Genomic DNA, 19,459 nt, shown 5'->3' with positions numbered 1-19,459 from the left:
GAATGGCGTCCGCAAGAACGTGTCGCATTATATGCTCACTCGTGAATAGAGGAGCACTCCGTTCTTCCCAGAGCAGAACTATGCTTATTTGGCACAGACGATAAAGCAACATAAGCCAATCTGTAATTTTGAGATTTTAAAGTAAGTTGCAAATATTCTTTCTGTAGAACGGAATGACCCCAGCCAATCTCTTCAACCAAAAAAAATCCCATAAAATATTTACTACATTTTCTGACACGTCTAGAGAGAGTTTCCATATCTAATAGTGCTTCAGAGTACAAATACTTATTGAATTATCACCCTTAAATACTTATTTAGAGAGTACCCAAAAATATTCAGTGCCCTCTGGTGGTTTGAATTATGAAAGAAGAAAAATTCATAAAAGAAACTACTCAGGTTTGATCAGCCTCACAACTAAGGCGGCGTAAGGCACTAGGGCCACAGCAGTTAGCCTGAAAAAACATCCCACACTCTTCTGTCCATACCTGCAAAACCAGAGAACCTAACACAAGGTTTTCAGGGGAAAAAAGAGTGTTATTACCATCAAAGAACTGGTCCTTGTGAAAAGTTTTTCATTTTCAAACTTATCATAATCTCTCCAACCCAAAACCAGATCCTCCCCCTGCATAAAAAACCAAAGTACATGCTTTAAAATGCATTTTAAAGCAATAAAAAAAACTATCTGGTAAGACTGTCAGATTCTTTCCAAGTGCAAACACATTCTGAGAAACAAACTCTTCTAGGCAGAGAAGTAAACATGTCTGGAGAACTCTGGAAATTATTGGTGTTAAGCTTCTTAGTTACTGTATTTTCCCCTACAGCCCACACCAGCCCCATATTAAGGGCACAGCCAGAGTAGCTTATAAAACATACAGAATATGAAACAATAATTAGTAGCCAAGTAATATAATCATAGCAATTTAATTGCTGACTACTTTAAAAGACAGTAAAGGGAGTGGGAAGGAAGTGCATGGTGTAAATTTATGAGAACTGCTGTAGGGAAATGCATATAGAGGAAAAGAGCAGTTCTCACCCAAAAAAGCTGTGGATGTCCCACCCCTGGAAGTGTTCAAGGCCTGGCTACACTCTGAGCTACCTGGTTCAGTGGAAGGTGTCCTTGCTCACAGCAGGGGATTGGAATGAGATGATCTTTATGGTTCATTCCAACCCAAGCCATTCAATGAACAAATGAGAGACAGAAATAGAATGGCAGACAAAGAATGTACAAGTGAGAAGCCCTTCTCTCAGTGACTACGCATCCTTGTAAGATTAAGCAAGTTCATAAAAACAGTATTCTCTGTCTAAGCCCTGGGAAATAACCTACAGCTTCACAGAGCTGAGGAATGCTGACGAACGCATACAGAGTACTTGAGGCACAGATTTGAAATAGAATTAAATGTTATTCCACAGAATGCATCCGGCAATGATGACTCCTCCCTCCCTCCTTGCCCTCAATTCCCTAACAGTGTGAGGTGTGGTGAGGGAATAAACATAAAATTCACTCTTAGCTCTTTCCTGATCATGTCCACAAAAATGTTACAGATAAAGGCTGGTTAGAGCTGGAAAATAAAGAGATGAAAACTGGTCCTTCCCAGAGCAGACCTAGAGTTTGAGAAATATAAGAAACAGTACAGACTTACTCTACTCATGAGACAAAAAACCCTCAAACTTCCAAAACAGAAAGCCTTCTAGTCCCGACTACCTGTCAGAAGATGATCTGGGTGCACAAAACTCCCCCTTTCTCCCCGGGAATGAGACCCTGGCTTAAGACTAGAGAACAAAGGGCAGTTTTATAGAGCTCAAGTATCCTATAACCAAGATACTGCCAATGAGAATTAAACATATCACATGCATTCTAAGTACTGAAATATGAATTGCTGTAATCAAATCAAATCAAATGAAATTTCTAACAAAGGGCTTATAAACAGATTCAGAAGATACAGTGGTTTACTTAGAGAACAGAAAATTGGATTCTGTGGGGAAAGAATAAATTTACAAAAAGGAAATTTACATGATTTTGTTACATTTCTGTCATTCAGAATAACACATTAAGTTAGTTTTATTACTGTATTATCATCTGTGTGTTCTTATAATGTAAAAGCACAAGAAATAACCAAAGGTTTTCTCAGCACAAAAACAAAGAGCAGAAGGATAAATCATCTAGCTGCCACCTTGCTGGTTAAAACTTGCTACCAGCCCAAACTTACTGGCAATTCTTTCCTAAGAAAAGCATTAAATCTTCTCAAAAAATCTACCTTTAAACAACAAGGTTTGCTAATGACTCCAAGTGTTAAAAACCTCTTTCCCCCTCTTTTTAGGATATTATTCCTCTACTAACATTACAAGGGACCGCAACATACAAATACGGAAGCGAGAAAAGTAATTTTGGCCAACCTATTATCTTTTCTGCTTGCTGGAAATACCCAAGATACGATATAAGGTAACTTGTCAGCTCACAGATGCATCTTCAGTGGCATCTCATCATTTCAGCAGCATACACACCATTCCAATAATTCAAAGTGCATACACATACAACTGACCACATATTTAAGTTTTAGAAAGCATCTGAAAAGAAAGAAGTAGCACCAAGGGAACTGATCATCTTTATTATGCAACAAAAAGACAAATAGAAAATAAAATACTTTAATAGGAGAAAAACCAGAAGGTACAATTCAAACATAACATATTGAAACCATACATAATGCAACGTGAACATGAAAACATTGTTAAGAAGCAATCTTCTAGTCAAGATTCCATGTTTTGAGCATCACCCATCACAAATACACAGCTTTTTGTGCATGTCTGAGTTTCAGTGAGAAAGATCATGACCAGCAGCAACATATTTAAATAGTTTAATTTTCATTAAATGCTTACCTAGCGAATGTATTGGATGCAATCTCTTCATATTAAAAGTACAAAATCTTAAGCAAGGCAGCACCTGCCAGTACAGATTTTAAATAGAGGATAAACATTTTGAAAGGTTTTTTTTGTATTGCATTAATACACATTTGTAGCTTTAAAATGTGTATTCTCTCAACATTTAAACATGACTAAAATGCTCAGCAATTATGCATCAAGTGACAACTAATTATTGCTGTAGAAAAAATTGTTTCCCAGAGTTTTAACATAGATGTCATTTCACTTGAAATTCTCAAGATATATTCAAGTAATAGAAATAACTAGTTCCAGTGTCCATGAGGCATTCAGAATCTGTATTGGCTGTAGGCATTTATTGCCAGATCATATAAACATTTTATTGAATCTAAAAAAGTTAACTAATTGTACATGTAACTGTTAAACTCCTTAGGAAATGTATGCAGTAACAAACCACCATAGTATGTGTTTTTATTTTAAAAAGGTAAAACTTCAGCATCAGGTACCCTGAAGTTCCTGTATGTATAAGGGCACTGCTTCATAGTTTGCTTTACAGAGCAAAAGTAAAAATCGACATTTTTTTCTGTTGGCTCAGTGAACCACTCCCAATCAGCATGTGGTCACACAAGCACTAGAGCTGACAGACAAGTGAGAATACACAGATAAGAGTATAGGGGCAAATAGGGAAGTTGGAATACAAGTTCCAAGTGTGGTCTGCTGTCAAAATACTGTAGTGAGATGGTAACAAAATGCAAGAAATGTTGTTATAAAAAAGGATATAACCTTCAGACAAGGTTTTTGAAATAGACAGCTATTTCTGAAATACACAACTTTCTTTGTATTTTAGCCAGCAATGCCTTCAGTAATGTTTTACACTCATAAAAAAAATTAAGATAGAAAAGTCAAGTTACAATGTATAGTGGTTTAGTTCCAACACTCAATAAATTAGAACTTTCAGTTCTGAAACACATTACATTGTAAAATGAGGCATTTCAACTTTACCAGTTTTGGAATATGAAATATCCCAGCACTTAAAGAATAATCAAAAGCTGTTTGGAGAGGAACAGGGAGGCAGGGCACAAGAAGCAGATTGTACTTTGGTTGCACAACTGATATTACTACACATAAATCACCAACTAGACTAAGAAAATTACTGGGGATGTTTTTAACCACATATGCAATGCTCATTCGTAACAATAGCTTGACAATGGGTGATGGCAACACAGGATGTAGAGTCAGTCCTAACAGGCATATGTTCAGAACACTTTCTACTTAAACCTCCAAAATGTATGCTGTGCAGCCTTCTTTCTCCTTCTCCTTTTTAGTATTTAATAAAATATCTTAAAGTTTTTACAAATTGATTTTCCATTTAAATTCTGAATGCATTATGAATTTTCTCCAATTTTCTCCAATTGTAATTATATTTCTCCCATTTTAATTATATTCTTGCTGGGAAGGTGGAACTCTAGAACTGGAATTCTTAAAATATGTTGGTAACTATTTCAAAGCTTTTTCTTCTCAACTATTTTTTTAAGCCTTTGGATGCAAGAGATGTACAAGTTTTAAACAGCTTTACCAAATAAAGAGTTTTGGTAGGTGTGAAGCCAGGTAGTTATTTAGCTACACAGCCTTCCATGAGAGACAAGACAGACCGAAACTTCAATTCCAAATGCAAAACCAGAAGTTCTTAAAAAACTCCAACAAAATCTGGTCACAGTCATAGGCCAAAAAAGTATACCTTCTGCATGTCATCTTGAATTGCTCAGAAAATATGTAATCTTCCTTAGGAGTTGGAAGTACAGAGAATACTCCTCACTCATCACATTAGTAAGCAAGCATCCTATTTTAGTTATGCTCCCAAAGAGGAAAAAATAAATGTAATTATTCCTAGGCAATGGCATCATTCTTTCTCAATGAAAGGTGAAAAAAGCCCTGCTCTGCATTGTTCATCTATAGAAAAGAAATATTTTAGTATTTTAAGCTGTTGTTATTTTCAGTCACATAGCAATGGTAAAAAACAAATCACAACATCAAAATAAAATTAGTTCTTGGCAGTACAAATACCTGTCCTTGGCAGGAAGAAAAAAAAAATAAATTACCATCTCATAGGATACCTTAAAAGACAGCTTGAAGAAACCCAACAGTGCAACAGAACATCCTTGCATGTCTTTCTAAATATACTTTCAAAGTTGGTTTTGGTGAATTAAAACACACTACATTAATCATATGAACATGTAATTAACAGAGTAGTAAAAGTTAGAGAAAACCAAGACAAGAGTGAGAAGTTCCAAAAATGTCCCTAATTCCACAGAGGCAGATCTCAAGTAAAGATGTCAAGCTTGAGTTTCAGCAAAATCGTTTATCAGAAGTCCTTATGAGGGTGAAAAGAAGCTTAGCCCAAAGAGTGGTTACTGAACATTTTTATTAATACACACTTCAGATCGCCAACAGAATAAAGTAATTTTTCTCAGAAAATCAGTATGAAGATGTAGGGGCTCTACTTTAAAAGTTCACATGACAGGATTCTTGAACTGCATTTTGGTATTGGGCTTCCTCATCAAGCTGAAGATTCTAAACAAAATGAAAACATCATCAAAATGGACAAATACTCAAGATGCAGTATAGTCATTAGTTTAATTATTCATCTGCTACGTTTTTACATAGGAAGTGGCACCTAGATGAAGACTCTTATCTTTATGCTACTAGATGATTGTTTATATTGCACAGTATCTTTTATTGAATCAAGTGCCAAGAGACACATGAGACAGGAGAAGAATCAGTTGAGTGGGACAAGGCTCATTAAGCAGAAGGGTCCATCTTCTCTCCCTGGCTCAATTACATTATGGAACTGCCAGCTCAGGAAAGCTGACTGTGTCACACAATTCTTTTAACAGGCTTCTAACCAGCCATAACATCCTCCATTAATAAAACCAGAATGGGATCCCCAGACAACACTAATCATAGATTGTTGAGAATATACTGCTTAAAATGAGCAAGCAAACACAGAACACAAAAAGTCTGCTACTTTTGCAGAAATATCTTCCGGGTTCTTAATATGCCAGAGTAATGCATCTTTTAAGTGCAATTCTGACAGTTTCCCCAAATCAGGATTCCTGTCACCAGTTTTATGTCATCAAAGATGTACTTATGGGGAAGAGTCCAATCCCCTGTATCAAACCCTAGTTCTTCAGGCCTTTATCACAGCTAACTCAACTCAAAGGACTATACACTTTATCTTTGCCATCCTGACCCTGTGACTCAAATACTATGCCTGTCCCACACAACGCTAAAGCAGCACACCTCAAAGCCTGTCAAACTCTGTAAAAACCACAAACTCTTTAGCTCTCTGATCCCACATATAGAATCCAAATGACTGGCTTGATTCATGAATCACCCACTGTCTACATCTGTGTATGTAGTTCTGCACATACTTCAAGGTAGATTTACTCAAAGAGAGCCTAAAAAGAGGCAACCTGAACATTGATTAAATGACACATCTCTTTTTCAGTCTCTCTCACAACATACTGGAAGAGAGGCTGTAGCAGCAATAACAGCTAGTCAAGCTGCACTTTGAGTCCTGAGAATATAATTTAGCAATTTCTGCATTAAAAGGTCAATAATGTCAATAAAATAGAGTAGCCTTTATTTTATTTCCCCCAGAAACAGCAGTAATAAAGTGTTCTAATAAACAGACTAAAAGTAATAAATAGTTCAGATTGAGAACACTAAGCCAAAGACTTAACTCATCAGTTGGAGCACTTTAACTGTTGACACTTCTCCCAATAGCACTTCACATTGATAACAAAGTTTAAGAACAGATAGGTCTGATTTTGAGTTCCATACAGAACAGGAACATAGCATGTCCAGAGCACAAGTTTGGTACAAAATTTTTATTTGGCTTTTTTATTTTTAGAAAAAAAAAGTTACCATTTATTCCTCCACACATCAAAGAAGAAAAAGCTTACCACAAATTCTCCGTAGTCAAACCGGTGTCTTAGATTTAGATGGCTAACAAGATTTCTAGTAACCTGGTTAGTATCTGCCCAAGGAAGAGATACACAAATAGGACAGATCTGAATTTGGAGGGGGAGGGGAAGAGACAGAATGAAAAAAAAAAAACAACAACAAATAGTTATTGGCAATACAGAAGGCATTAAAGACATGTTCTACAGGAATAACTAGTCTATTACTCATCCACTACCAAAATACAGTAAGGGACATTAACATCAAACAATACTTCTAAGTGTACTTTTCCTCAATTGTGTAACATTCAAAAACTACAACTAGGTAGATTTCCAGAGTATTTCTCTTAGGAGTGGAAGATTATCATATCTGTCTGAGTCAAGTTAGAAAAGAAAGTGATTACTGTATCCCAATAATCACTTATTGCTTGGGAGAATTTTCATACAATTGAGATGATCAAGCAAGCCAAAAGAAAAAATAACACACCCTATACAGATGAAAATAACAGAGAACCGAACAGATTTTTCTCCTTCAGACCCTTTGGTTACCTCGAATTATTTTTCAAGTAACTGTAGGTTTCACATGAAACAAGTTACGTTACAAATGGGATTCTATAGAAACAGACCTGAACTACTAAATAAAGAAGAGTTAAGTGTCAGGCTCAAAAACTGAGCCTGTTTCACATCAAGATAAATGAGACAGCTAAGTCAGAAATGCCTTAGAACCAGCAGGCTGGACATGAAACGTTTGCAGATCAAAGTCACTCCTCAATTTAAATGCACTGCATGAAGTATATTGTCTGTCTTTCTCAAACCACAGTGATTGTTACAGATATAGAGTAGCGACTGCACATTTAAAATTGTCCACATAATTACAATGAAAGTAGCTTAAGAAACATACATAAGCAACTCTACTTACCACAGGAACAATCTGATAAAGATGTCTATTATTACAATGATCCAGCAAGCGCTGTCTGGTAAAATTGGCTTCCTGACACAGGGGGCATTTGAAGGTTGGGTGTCCACTGTAAACAGAAATCCAACAGTATTAAAAAGAGTTTCAGAAGTAGTGTTAAGAAGGCACATGAAGGGAGCTATCTCATTGCTTTCCCTTGCTTTGATAACAACAGAAAAACCCCAAAACCCCCCCATACCCCCACTGACAAAGTAGCAGAATCTCAAGGAGCCCCAGTGCTATTACCCAATTTCAATTTTGAAGTACATTAACAACTGGTATGCTTAAATGCACTCTGAGACTTGGGCTTCTTTTGTTCCCATTGCTTTTTTGTAACACCTTTTAGCACAAATCCTTCAGGAAAGTACTAAAAACTCTAAATTCTAACATATAGATACAAATGTACAAGAAACGATGGGATTCTATAAATACAGCTCCTGGTATTTTTGTGGGGGCTTTTTGTGTTTTGTTTCTTGAGTTAGTAGAAGTTTGCACTGTGACTATCTGAATCTATTTTAATAATAACTGTAGACAAGTAAGCAACACACCTTGTTTCTCCTTGAAGTATTTGATTATTAGCCATCTCGCCAGTATCAGATATTGCATCACTCCTGCTACTTTAAATGAAGAAAAAGAACTCAATGAAAATTGGGAATATTTTACTCCACTACCAACATTTTTTAAAGTTTAACAGTAATGGACATGGTGGGGGGAAACACATTAAGTCCCATGAATTTCAAGGCAACATACAATAGCACATATCCTACCCTGCCCAACTTTTCCTTTGGATCACGGTATGTCTTAGTATTTACAGAATCACCAAGGTTAAAAGAAACCTTCAAGATCATCTGTCCAACTGCCAACTCAGCACCATCATAATCACCCCTAAACCATATCCCCAAGTGCTACATCCAGACACCTCTTGAACACTTCCAGAGATAGTAACTCCACCATTGCCCCGGGGCAATTTATTCCAATGCCTAACCATTGTCTCACTAAAAAATGTTTCTACTATCTAATCTGAACCTCCCCTGGCACAACTTCAGGCCATTTCATCTTGTTCTTTCACTTTGAGACTACAATCTCCTCTAAGGTAGTTGTAGAGAGCAATGAGGTTTTCCCTGAGCCTCATTTTCTCCAGGATAAACAACCCCTGCTCCGTCAGCTGCTCCTCACAGGACTTGTGCTCCAGACCCTTCACCAGCTCCATGGCCCTTCTCTGGACACACTCCAGCCCCTCCATGTCCTTCCTGGATTGAGAGGCCTAGAACAGAACACAGGATTCGAGGTATGGCCTCCCCAGTGCTGAGTACAGGGGACTATCACCAGCCTGGTCCTGCTACCCACACTACTTCTGATACAGTCCAACATGCCAGTGGCATCTGGACACACTGTGGGATCATGGCTCAGCCGCTGTCAACCAACACCCCCAGGTCCTTTTCCACAGTGCAGTTTCCAGCCACTCTTCCCAGCCTGTGGCACTGCCTGGGTTGGTGTGACCCAGATGCAGGACATGGCACTTTGCCTTGTTGAACCTCACACCACTGGCCTCAGTCCATTGATCCAGCCTGTCCAGATCCCTCTGCAGAGCCTTCCCACCCTCCAACACTCCCACCCAGTTTGGTGTCATCTGCAAACTCACTGAAGGAGCACTCAATGCCCTCACCCAAATCATCAATAAAGGTTTTAAACAGGAGTGGCCCCAAACCAAACCCTGGGGAACACCACTGGTGACCAGGTGCCAACTGGATGTAACTCCATTCACTGCCACTCTCTGGACCTGGCCATACAGACAGTTTGTTCACCCAGTGAAGAGTACACCCACCCAAGCCATAGGCTGCCAGCTTCTCCAGGAGAATACTGTGGGAAACTGTGCCAAATGCTTTCCTGAAATCTAGACAGACAACATCCACAGTCTTTCCCTCAGGTCACTTTGTCACAGAAGTAGATCAGGCTGGCCAACCAGGACCTGGCTTTTGTAAACCCATGCTGGCTGTGCCTGATCCCCTTTTAGTCCTGTGTGTGCCACATGATGGCACTCAGGATGATCTGCTCCATGACCCTCCCTGATACACCGAGGTCAGTCTGACAGGCCTGTAGTTCCCTGGATCATCCTTCTGATCCTGCTGGTCAATGGGCATTTGCTAGTTCCCAGGCAACTGGAACCTCTCTGGATAATTTATTTACCTTGGTGATGCTTGGTGGCACAGTACACAACTTTACAGGAAAATGGTGTATAATACAACAAACATTTAGTCAACAAGAATGACAATGCAGGTGACAGCCAAGTAGCTCAAAAAGCATTATGAACTACATGAATGTAAGACAGGTAGCACCTTCTAAGTTTTTTGACTTAGGAAGGGGTAAATAGGTCTTTAACTGCCTATTTAAAGACAGTTAAATAATTTGCAACTTTCAACTACATCAAGGTAAGTTTTCTTATGCTGAGCACAAAATAAACTTTTTCCTAAAGTAAGAGTAAAGCAGATGAACATTTTAGAAAGTAAATTTTACCATATATGCACCTCTAGCTAAGCCAGAATAAACTGTTCAGACATGCTAAGAACATGAATATTTATACTCACGAATATGGTAATGGTAATTTTTTTTATACTTCTGTGATATTATAATCAGAGGTATTCTACTGTGGCATACTGCATAAATAGTGATATCAGAATATCCAGATACTTTGGTGAAACATTGCTGTAGCTAATTCCAGTAACAGCTTCAACTTTCAATAGACTGATGGATTGAAAATCAAACAGAGAAGTTGAGACTGCTAAAAATAGAAAATCAATGGCAAAATAAAGTAAATAAAGAATGTGATACATATAATAAAGCTCCGTGAAATGAACTCATGAAATGGCTTTTCAAAAATAACCAAAAATCCTCAACCCTACCATCAATGAGAATATATGAAAAAAAAAAAAGGTTAGCTTTACTGCCTGAAAACAAATGGCAAGTCATTTGATTTTACGGTGTGTAACGTACTGGAGTTCCTTATATATTTCGTAAGAGCTCTGCTCAAAATAAATTCAATCAGAAAGCAAAAGCTTGCACAGTAATGTTTTGAAACAGGATACCCACTAAAACAAACTAAGGAAAGGGGAGGGATAATAAAAATAGACAGGAACTTCTCCAGAGGTAAATATTATGAAATATATTACAAAGTAAGCTGCTCAAATGCTGCCAAGGCAAGGAAAGCAAGCTACAAATGTTAAATACTTTTTAGGAGAATCTCTAGAAGACATTTCAAAGCCATCATGCAGAAAGGTTTTCTTCTGCCTGCTAAGAGTAAAGAAAAGGACCTGGAAAAACTCATATTTTGAAGCACAAAAATATGGGCAATAATTATTGCAAAAAGAAGGAATGCCCTGGAAAAAAAGTTTCCATGGGGTGAGGGAGCAGGGAAAGAAGATGCACTGTTACACACAGAACGCCCTGATTACCTGTTCCCTGTTGCATCTTGGGAAATCTGTAAGTTTGGAATAATTGAAGAAACACCATATTCATCCTGATACTTCTTACACGTTTTATAATGCTGTCTCATCCATGAAAATCTAACCTGAAAATAAAATGCCAAATTACTGAAATCATACTAGACAATCTAGGGATAGAAGGAAGAGATAATTCTGCCAACAGAAAGCAATGCATGCAGGAATTATGTAAACATGATATGCAGCAGAAACCAGAACTTGTGTCTCTTCCTCTGAGCTTGAACACTTTCTTCACCAACAGGACATCTCCAATTCCTCTCTCCTCAGAGCCAGTGTCACTCTGTGAGACTGGAGAACACTGTGAGTCAAACTGCTAGACATCTGAGAGCTCTCTCAGGGATGAAAGATGCAAGAAAACACCATTCAACTGAAACAAAGTCACTGGAACTACACCTCCCAGATGCAGGATCAGTAATACCTGATGAGGTATAACAGAGAGGGGCTGTGAGGATGGGATAAGCACCACTGTTCCTTCAGTCTTCTCTGGCCTGCTGTTACCTCATGCAGATGAACACTTTCTTTTTGCATTAGGTGGGTTCCTTTTCTCTTTGACGGGGGAGGGGAAAAAAAATAGGTGAATGATCACAAACTTAAGGCTGCCTATTCACCTTTAATTCAAATCAAGAGAATGAGTTCCTCACATTTGTCAGAAGACCACTGTGTTGGACATGCCCTAAATCTGAACTTCAGGTCCAACAGCACTGTCAGAAGGTGCTCACAGGTGTAGAGGCTGAACAAGATCATATCTCACACTAAATTCCATTAAATTTAGTCTGTTTGGTTCTTCCTTCCAGTTTACCAACTTGCTATCAGTTTCTTTTTCCCCACTTTTCATCCTAATGAATCATGTGGAACAAAGCAAGCAGCTGAGGATTCCATTAGTGCTGATATTCACACTGGCAGAAGTCCCAAATGAAATGAAACCAACATAAAGACTACCTGGATTTGATGCATTTTGTTATAACCAAAAAGTATGGCTAAAATCCTGCATCCGTTTATATCAAAAGAGACATTACTCTTGGTTTCAGTGGGGGGTCAAGATTTCACCCAGTGTTCCAAAAATAATGACCCCTTTAGAAAGGAAATGAAGGGAATGTAAAAAGATTGATGGCCAAGGAGGAAATTACATATGATTGATCATGCGGGCACTGCAAGTAATCAACTCACATCTTTTGGGTTTTAAATTAAGTTTAACGGCAACCCGAAGCAGTTGCATTTCCATACTGAAAGTTTCTGAGGTTTTCCATATATCTGCAATTTTCATGTTCAGCTCTTTAACTTTCCTTTTGCCAGCTTTATAGCTATACCCAGTTTTTTCCATCTTTTTGAGGACAAACTGGCACTCCACTTAAAATGCCTTTATTGACAATTCAAGATGCTCTTTCAGTTTACACCTCTTAGGTACAGCTAGCAGGCACTGCATGCCCAGTATATGCATGCACAAGCCATCCAAAGGTAAGTTTAAACTGCTATAGGCTTTTCAGCTCCAAGACAAGAATGACACACACAGTAAAGGAGTGTCTGGACAAAAACACAAAAAACTTATTCAACTTTTTAAAAAGTTTTACTCTACCTGCTTCTCACAGCATCTACAGCCCCCAGAAGCTTTCTTCATACTGTTTTCAACATCTAGAGCCCTTTTGGGATACGTTCTTTCTTTTTTAGTCACGCTCCCCCGGCAGAGAGGACAATGTGTTCCACTTTCTCTTATAGCTGTCAAGAAGCACTTCCTGCAAAACCTAAATTGAAAAGTTACCACAAACACAGGTTAGTAAAATATACAGAGTTAAGATACTTTGTCCTTGAAGAGAGCTGGGTGACTGCTAGGAAAAAAAAAAAGAGAGCTATCAGAGTAACAGTTCACCGAATACAAAGTTTTATATTTAGGAGAAAAATGAAATAACGGTGTTTACAATGAAGTATATGGAAATCAGGGGAGCTTGGCAAGGCACTCTAGGTAAAACTCTTATTACTTATTGACTCGTATTACCGAGCTGCACACCAGATTGATCGCTAATGAGATATTAAATGGTGCAGCAAGCACGTGATTTTGGACAATCTTATCAGAGTAACTCCTGTTTATTGTCCTTAAGCAGTGCCAAAACCACCGCAAAGCTTCATTCAGCACGCAGGTCCAGAGACCTCAGTTCACCAGCTTTTGCAGCTCTCTTTCCTTACGCACCAGCTGCCAAAGCTATTTTGCTTGTCTACAAAGTAGCACGTTGTAATCAAAGGTCCCTCTGGAAAAAAAATGCTGAATAGATGAACTGAAAAGAGAGAACAACTCACACTACCCTCCTTGTTCGAAAAGGAACGGGGAAAACCATGGAGTTAAAAATCGCGAGTTAGGTCAGACAGCACAGCAAAACCCCCACCGCAAACCAGACACACGGGGGGGCTTCTCCTAAATGCCCGGTCGGCTACAAAAGAAAGGGGCGAGGGGAGGCTGGGGCAGCACTGGGCTCGCATCCTCACCGCCAGCGGCTCCAGGCCGAGGGTCCGTGCGCCGGCAGCGGGGGGAGCAGAGGAGCACAAGGCGGAGAGCCGGAGGAGGCGAGGAAAAGGCTTGGGAAGGAGCGGGGGGTCGGGATACCCACACGTGCTGGCAGTTGGCGGTCCTCACGGGCGTTTTGAACACCTCCTGGCACACCGGGCAGTAAAAATCATCCTCGCTGAAGCACGCCGGGGCCGCCGCGGCCCCCTCGGCCATGGCAACACGTAAGGGCCTCTCCGTCACGATCGCGGACTAGGAACAAGCCCCGCCCTGGCGGGCTGAGGAGAGCCCGGCCCTGCTCAGCTCCTAGGGGCGCCGCCGGCCGTCCGGGAGCCGATGGCTGGGGGCAGCGGCGCCGGTCGCGATCCGGGCCGGGCTGCGGCGGGGCAACGGAGAGAGCCGGGCCTGCGCTCCGCCAGCCGCCCCTCGCGGCTCCTCCCGCCCGGGCCGGGGCTGCCCCCGCCCCGCGCTCTACCTGGCGCTGCCCGGGGAGGAGGGACCCGGCAGCTCCGGCCGCGCTCCCGGCGGCACCCGGGGGGGCAGGGGCGGGGCCGGGGTTTCCATGGCGATCGCCTCCCGGCACGGCGGGGCTGCTACGACACGGCCGCCGCTCCGCCCCGGCCGTGAGGCTTCCCCGCTCCGCCCAGCGCGCTGCGCCCGCCCCGCCGCCCGCCCGCTGCGCTTCCGCGAGCAGCGGCACTCCTAACAGCTGCTGCACGGTGACACCGCTCGTGCTCTGGGGTGTTTCTGGATCGAATCGTCCACTCGGCACCGGGCAGGCCGCCCTCAAATCCTCTGTTCAGTTCTGGGCCCCTTAATCCGGGAAGGACATTGAGGGGCTGGAGCGGGTCCAGAGAACAGCCATGGAGCTGGGGAAGGGTCTGGAGCACAAGTCCTGTGAGGAGCGGCTGAGGGAGCAGGGGTTGTTTATCGTGGAGAAAATGAGGCTCAGGGGAGACTTTATTGCTCTCCATCTGGAGGGTGTAGTCAGGTGGGAATTGGCCTCTTCTCCCAGGTAACCATTGACAGGACAAGAGGAATTAGCTTCAAGCCATGCCAGAGGAGGCTTAGGTTGGACATCAGGAGGAGTTTCTTCAGCGTGATTAATCACTGGAATGGGCTTTCCAGGGAGGTGGTGTTCACTTGTTGAAGTTCAGGTTAAACGCCCTATTGAAGGAAAGACGGGACATGGCACTTAGTGCCATGGTCTAGCTGACGTGATGTTCAGTCATAGGTTGGATTTGATTATTTCAGAGGTCTTCTCCAACCTAATTGATGCTGGAATTCTGTGACTGTGACTGTGACTAGCAGTGATTTTATGGAGTAGTTTTAGTGGTATTACTGAGATTTGGGACAGGTTTTCATTCCCCTGAATGATCGTGACCAAAAAAAAAAATCTTAATTCAGTGGTATGACTGTGCACTTTTCTTCCAGAATAAGGACTTTTAAGAATATCCATCTAATATAGTGATGCCAGTGGATTTCTCCAGGTAGAGAAGACTTTGGACCTGTCAAGCACATCTAGCACTGACCTCATCTGGACATAACTCTTGGCATATAAACTAAAACCAAAATGTTGGAAATGCTTTAAAAAGAAACAGATTTGTATGGAATATATCAATTATATTACTTTCAAAATATTGTAATCATAATAAATATGAGATTCAGTCTAGGCCTGGTCTTTTGTGCTCGAAGATTATAGAATGGTTTGGGTTGGAAAGAACCTTAAAGATCATCTAGTTCCATCTGCTCTGCCTTGGGCAGGGACACCTTTCACTAGGTCAAGTTGCTCAGAGCTCCATCTAAACCTGGGCTTGAACACTTCAAGGAATGGAGCATCCACCACTTCTCTGGACAACCTGTTCCAGTGCCAGGGCTGAGAGGAAAGAGATCCTTCATCTTGGTTTCCTCTGTCTCTTTGACTGCAGCTGTCTGTATTATAGCTAGATGTTCCGAGGAGATGACTAAGTGGGGAGATCCCCCTCTCTCTCTAGCCTGAGGTTAGACTTTTAGGAAAGAGAGAGTGCAAAACATTGAGACCTGTGGTTTGCATATGCTTGCAGACTTCAGACATCCATCAGAGCTGCTTGTAGCTGCTAGTGATCAGCAGCAAGAGGCAATGCCCATGACACCATCTGGGCTCATGGTTTGGGAGGGAGAGGGAACTACAGGAGGTGAAGTTCCTGTGAAGTGAACTAAGCTCTCTCTTCAGGTGAAGATGACAGACAAACCATCCTGTGATTCCATGAAGGATGCTGGCTCTGTGTTCTTGTTCAGTATCTGTCACAATTACTATTACCTATTAATGTTAGTATCTTCCTAAGCAAAAGCAGAGGCAGTGGAACAAAAGCCAATTGCTGCCTAAAAACCTTCTTTTTAGACCACATGGAGACAAAATTTGCATGCCTCTTAGGAGCAGGAGATCTGAAGCTCTGAAAGGAAGCACTTCCAAAGCCTTGGGCCCATAGTGAGTTAAGTTGCCTGGGCTGGGGTATTTGCTGCCCATGCTTCAGGTTGGGAGAAAATCTGGTGAAAAAGGCAGAACTCCTTGGGTAGGGATCTCCCAGGAGAAGACAGGCCTGGAATTTGAGGTGTTGTGGTAAGATGTCCTCTGGTAACTGTGGCTGTACTAGCTTAGGAGGTTACTGCCATCCTGCTTTCATCACTGCTGCTAAGAGTTATCTGGGCTGTGCATAGGCTGGCAAAACCCCCTACTATTTAAAGTGATTGATTATCTTCTTCCATGAAATGAAGCAGGAAGCCAGACCAGTCAATCAGGGTAGGCATGATGGGTGATCAGCAGCAGTTGGTGGCAGTAACCTCATCAGCACTGCAGGGGCAGCCAGAAGAAGACACAGAACTACACTTTAAGTGGTAAATAGCCTGCAGAGTGGTTCTTGTATATGTTTGTGTCAGTGAGGATGACACCACAGCTGTATATCAGCTTCAGGTGTAGCCTAGCCAGGCTGTGACAGTACATGTAAAAGAATTACAGATGTCTCAGTTCAGATGCTACACAACTACCATTGGGATGCAGGCAGCATGGCCTTCAGCCTCAGCACACAGGAGGCTGGCAGAGATGGGCTTCCAAGCCTTTTTATTCTTCTTGTATGACTTCAGCAAAGCATGCCCATATGCATCAGTTTCTCAGTCTTTAAAAAGGGAGCAGGTTTTAATCACCAAATAAGGCTGTTAGGAAGTTTAATTACTGCAGGTAAAGAAGGTTATGTCTTTTGAAAGCAGGTGTTAAACAAAAGCAAAGATTTATTACTAAAGCAACATGATAGATCCATTTGAACTTTGTTCAGGAGACCACAGTATTTATCGATTAGTAGCTTTGGCAGGGGAGAAATAGTGCAGGTGACTTCAGGGAAGTAAACTACAGGAAGGTGTCTGTGAAGGCATTAATGCTCTTGTTAACGTTATTGTAAATCTTGATCCTTTAATAAAGCTGTGTCCTTGGAGCTGACAACTGGTGTGCTGTGGAGCAATATAGAGCATGGCACCAGCCTTGTAAATCTTATGTAGTTTTTGCCATTCACATAAACAACATGTAAAGAGAAATCAGGCAGCTGAAGTTTATGAAACACATTTATTTGAAGGAGAGCATTTTAAATCAGACATTTTAGATGAAATGAAACCAACGGCCCTTCCAGCTTTTTATTCCTTGTGATAAAATGTGTTTGTGAAATGAAATCTCAACAGTGAAAACTTTTAGAACTGCTCGTAAACTTCTATTGTTCACAGGATAAACTGCCACTCAAAAGGCACATTTTAGATCACCTTTGCACAGCTATTGTACAACTTTGTACAAATACTTTTCATACAACTATCATTCTGGTTGTTTTCTTGACAATGCTGCTGCAAGAACAGCACACCTACTTGCCAATATGAAATTGCAGATATTTGTTCTGTTGGAGCAGTCAAAGATGGATGTGAGCAGAAGGGGAAAGAAACAAAGCTATGTAACTGCAGAGGGGTCAGAAGGTGCCATGTAGGAGGGGAGTGACATCTTTTTTGCTCTTGCTGGGTGTATCCCTACAAACACTGGCAGCCACAGACAAAACTAAGGACAACACTCATACAACTTATTTCTTACATGTTTTTCAGATGTCCAGAAAGCCATAAATCAAATAACTTTTCCCCCATGTTTTTTGGCTACTTTGCTCTGGCAAACTAGATGTTTTTTCAGTTAAGTCAGATGTTCTCACCGTATCATGCCCTTTGGAGCAACACTGCCCATCTTTCTGACTGAGGAATTTTCTTTCCCGAGGGCAGATCTCAAAGAAAAGGGAAGCAACTTTCTCAAGCACATGACCCATTGAACCTTTCTCTTCCCCAACTGGAAGAGATTTCACGTTTTGATTTCAAAACCTTAAGGCTAAAGGGCAGTTTCCTTGTTAACAGGTTCCCATGTGAGTAAAGCTGTTTTACTTGGTGTATATGCTTCAATGCATGAACGTGAATTTTAATTTCTTACAGATCAAGCACTTCTTTGAAAGATCCTGTGTTATACTGCACATGGAAAAAAAATGGATATACTTTTTTTAACATACATAGTAAGACTAGAGATTTGTTAAAAGACCCTGTTCTCTTGAACAGGTTTCAATTTTTTTTCTTATTATAAACAGAATGTTTACTTCATGCTATCCTTTAAAAACAGTGTTCACTTAATCAACTTTGCTTATTTTAAGCCTCATCCTGCACTTTAAATGGAAACTTACGTGCAGCCTTTGGCAGTAGGTAGTACACCCAGTACTGTTTCAAGGGGTGATTTGTTCCAATTTGTTTGGTCCTGTAGCATCTGAAATGCTGTTGTTTGTCATCCACCTCCAGCATTGCATTGTTGTCATCAATATGCACAAGATTGGCCTTGGAATTGCTCCTGGAATGGAGCTGCAAACAAATAGGAAAGGCTGCTGTAAAAGCCAGTGTACCTGTATACTGTAAACATTAAAGCATTAACTTATATAAAGGTACAAACTGCATACACTCTGTGTGAATATTTCCTTTAATTTACTCAGGTTCTGTCTTATATGATCATGGATAAAGTGGTGAAAACTAACATGCAGTGTAAGAGGGAACAGAGCATATTCCCCCCATCCCACCTGCTGCGGGAAATGGCAGTGCTGGTTGATTTGTCTACAGGTCCTTGAGTCTGTAACCTCTCTAAAACACCTCTTCTGTGAGATGGGAGAGTCAGAGTTTGAAATGCCATGGCAAATAATGATCAGAGGAGTAAATTACCTTTGTTGAGATCCGAGTCTACACCCCGTTGACCTCAAACCTACAAACAGAGTCACAGTAAGACCTTGCAACATCCATGGACCTTCAGAATGACGCTGTTTATGTGAAGCTATCAAAACTTAGGAAAAAAAAATTAACCCTCCTGCTCTGACAAACTCCTATATAAGACTACATAAGCATTTTCAGATTATAAGTTCAAAACCCAGACAAGAATACACAAGAAATGCTACACAAAACTGAGTTAAGGTGGTAGAAATAGGACATGCTGGATTTAAAATCAGGCAAGTCACTGCACCTAATAATGCTCTTTGTCTTGGCTATAAGTAACTGTTTGTTGTATCCATCATAAGACTTACTACACATTTTCAGTGGTTTGACCAGCACTCACAATGATAGGAATGCTAAAATTTTAAATACTGTGTGCATACAT

The 19,459-nt window shown here is 40.8% G+C and overlaps 1 protein-coding gene across 2 annotated transcripts; it reads right to left on the bottom strand.

The window, feature by feature from the left end:
* Positions 1–2,580: 2,580 nt before the first annotated feature.
* On the bottom strand, positions 2,581–14,413 carry RNF138 (ring finger protein 138). Of its 2 annotated transcripts, none has more exons than XM_085052751.1 (7): positions 13,886–14,413; positions 12,862–13,027; positions 11,241–11,356; positions 8,340–8,405; positions 7,756–7,861; positions 6,840–6,947; positions 2,581–5,445 (listed from the first exon to the last, which is right to left on the bottom strand). In XM_085052751.1, the coding sequence occupies exons 1-7, from the start codon at positions 13,996–13,998 to the stop codon at positions 5,377–5,379; spliced, it is 744 nt and encodes a 247-aa protein (XP_084908877.1). In that variant the 5' UTR covers positions 13,999–14,413; the 3' UTR covers positions 2,581–5,376. The 2 variants fall into 2 exon arrangements, with proteins under 2 accessions (XP_084908877.1, XP_084908876.1); XM_085052750.1 differs by having other exon boundaries at positions 8,340–8,408; positions 13,886–14,409.
* Between the last annotated feature and the right edge of the window lie 5,046 nt (positions 14,414–19,459).

Source organism: Lichenostomus cassidix, chromosome 2 (genome assembly GCF_008360975.1).
Source record: "Lichenostomus cassidix isolate B80296 chromosome 2, HeHo_3.0, whole genome shotgun sequence".
In the NCBI taxonomy this organism is placed as follows: Eukaryota; Metazoa; Chordata; class Aves; order Passeriformes; family Meliphagidae; genus Lichenostomus; species Lichenostomus cassidix.
This window is presented reverse-complemented; position numbering and strand designations above follow the sequence as displayed.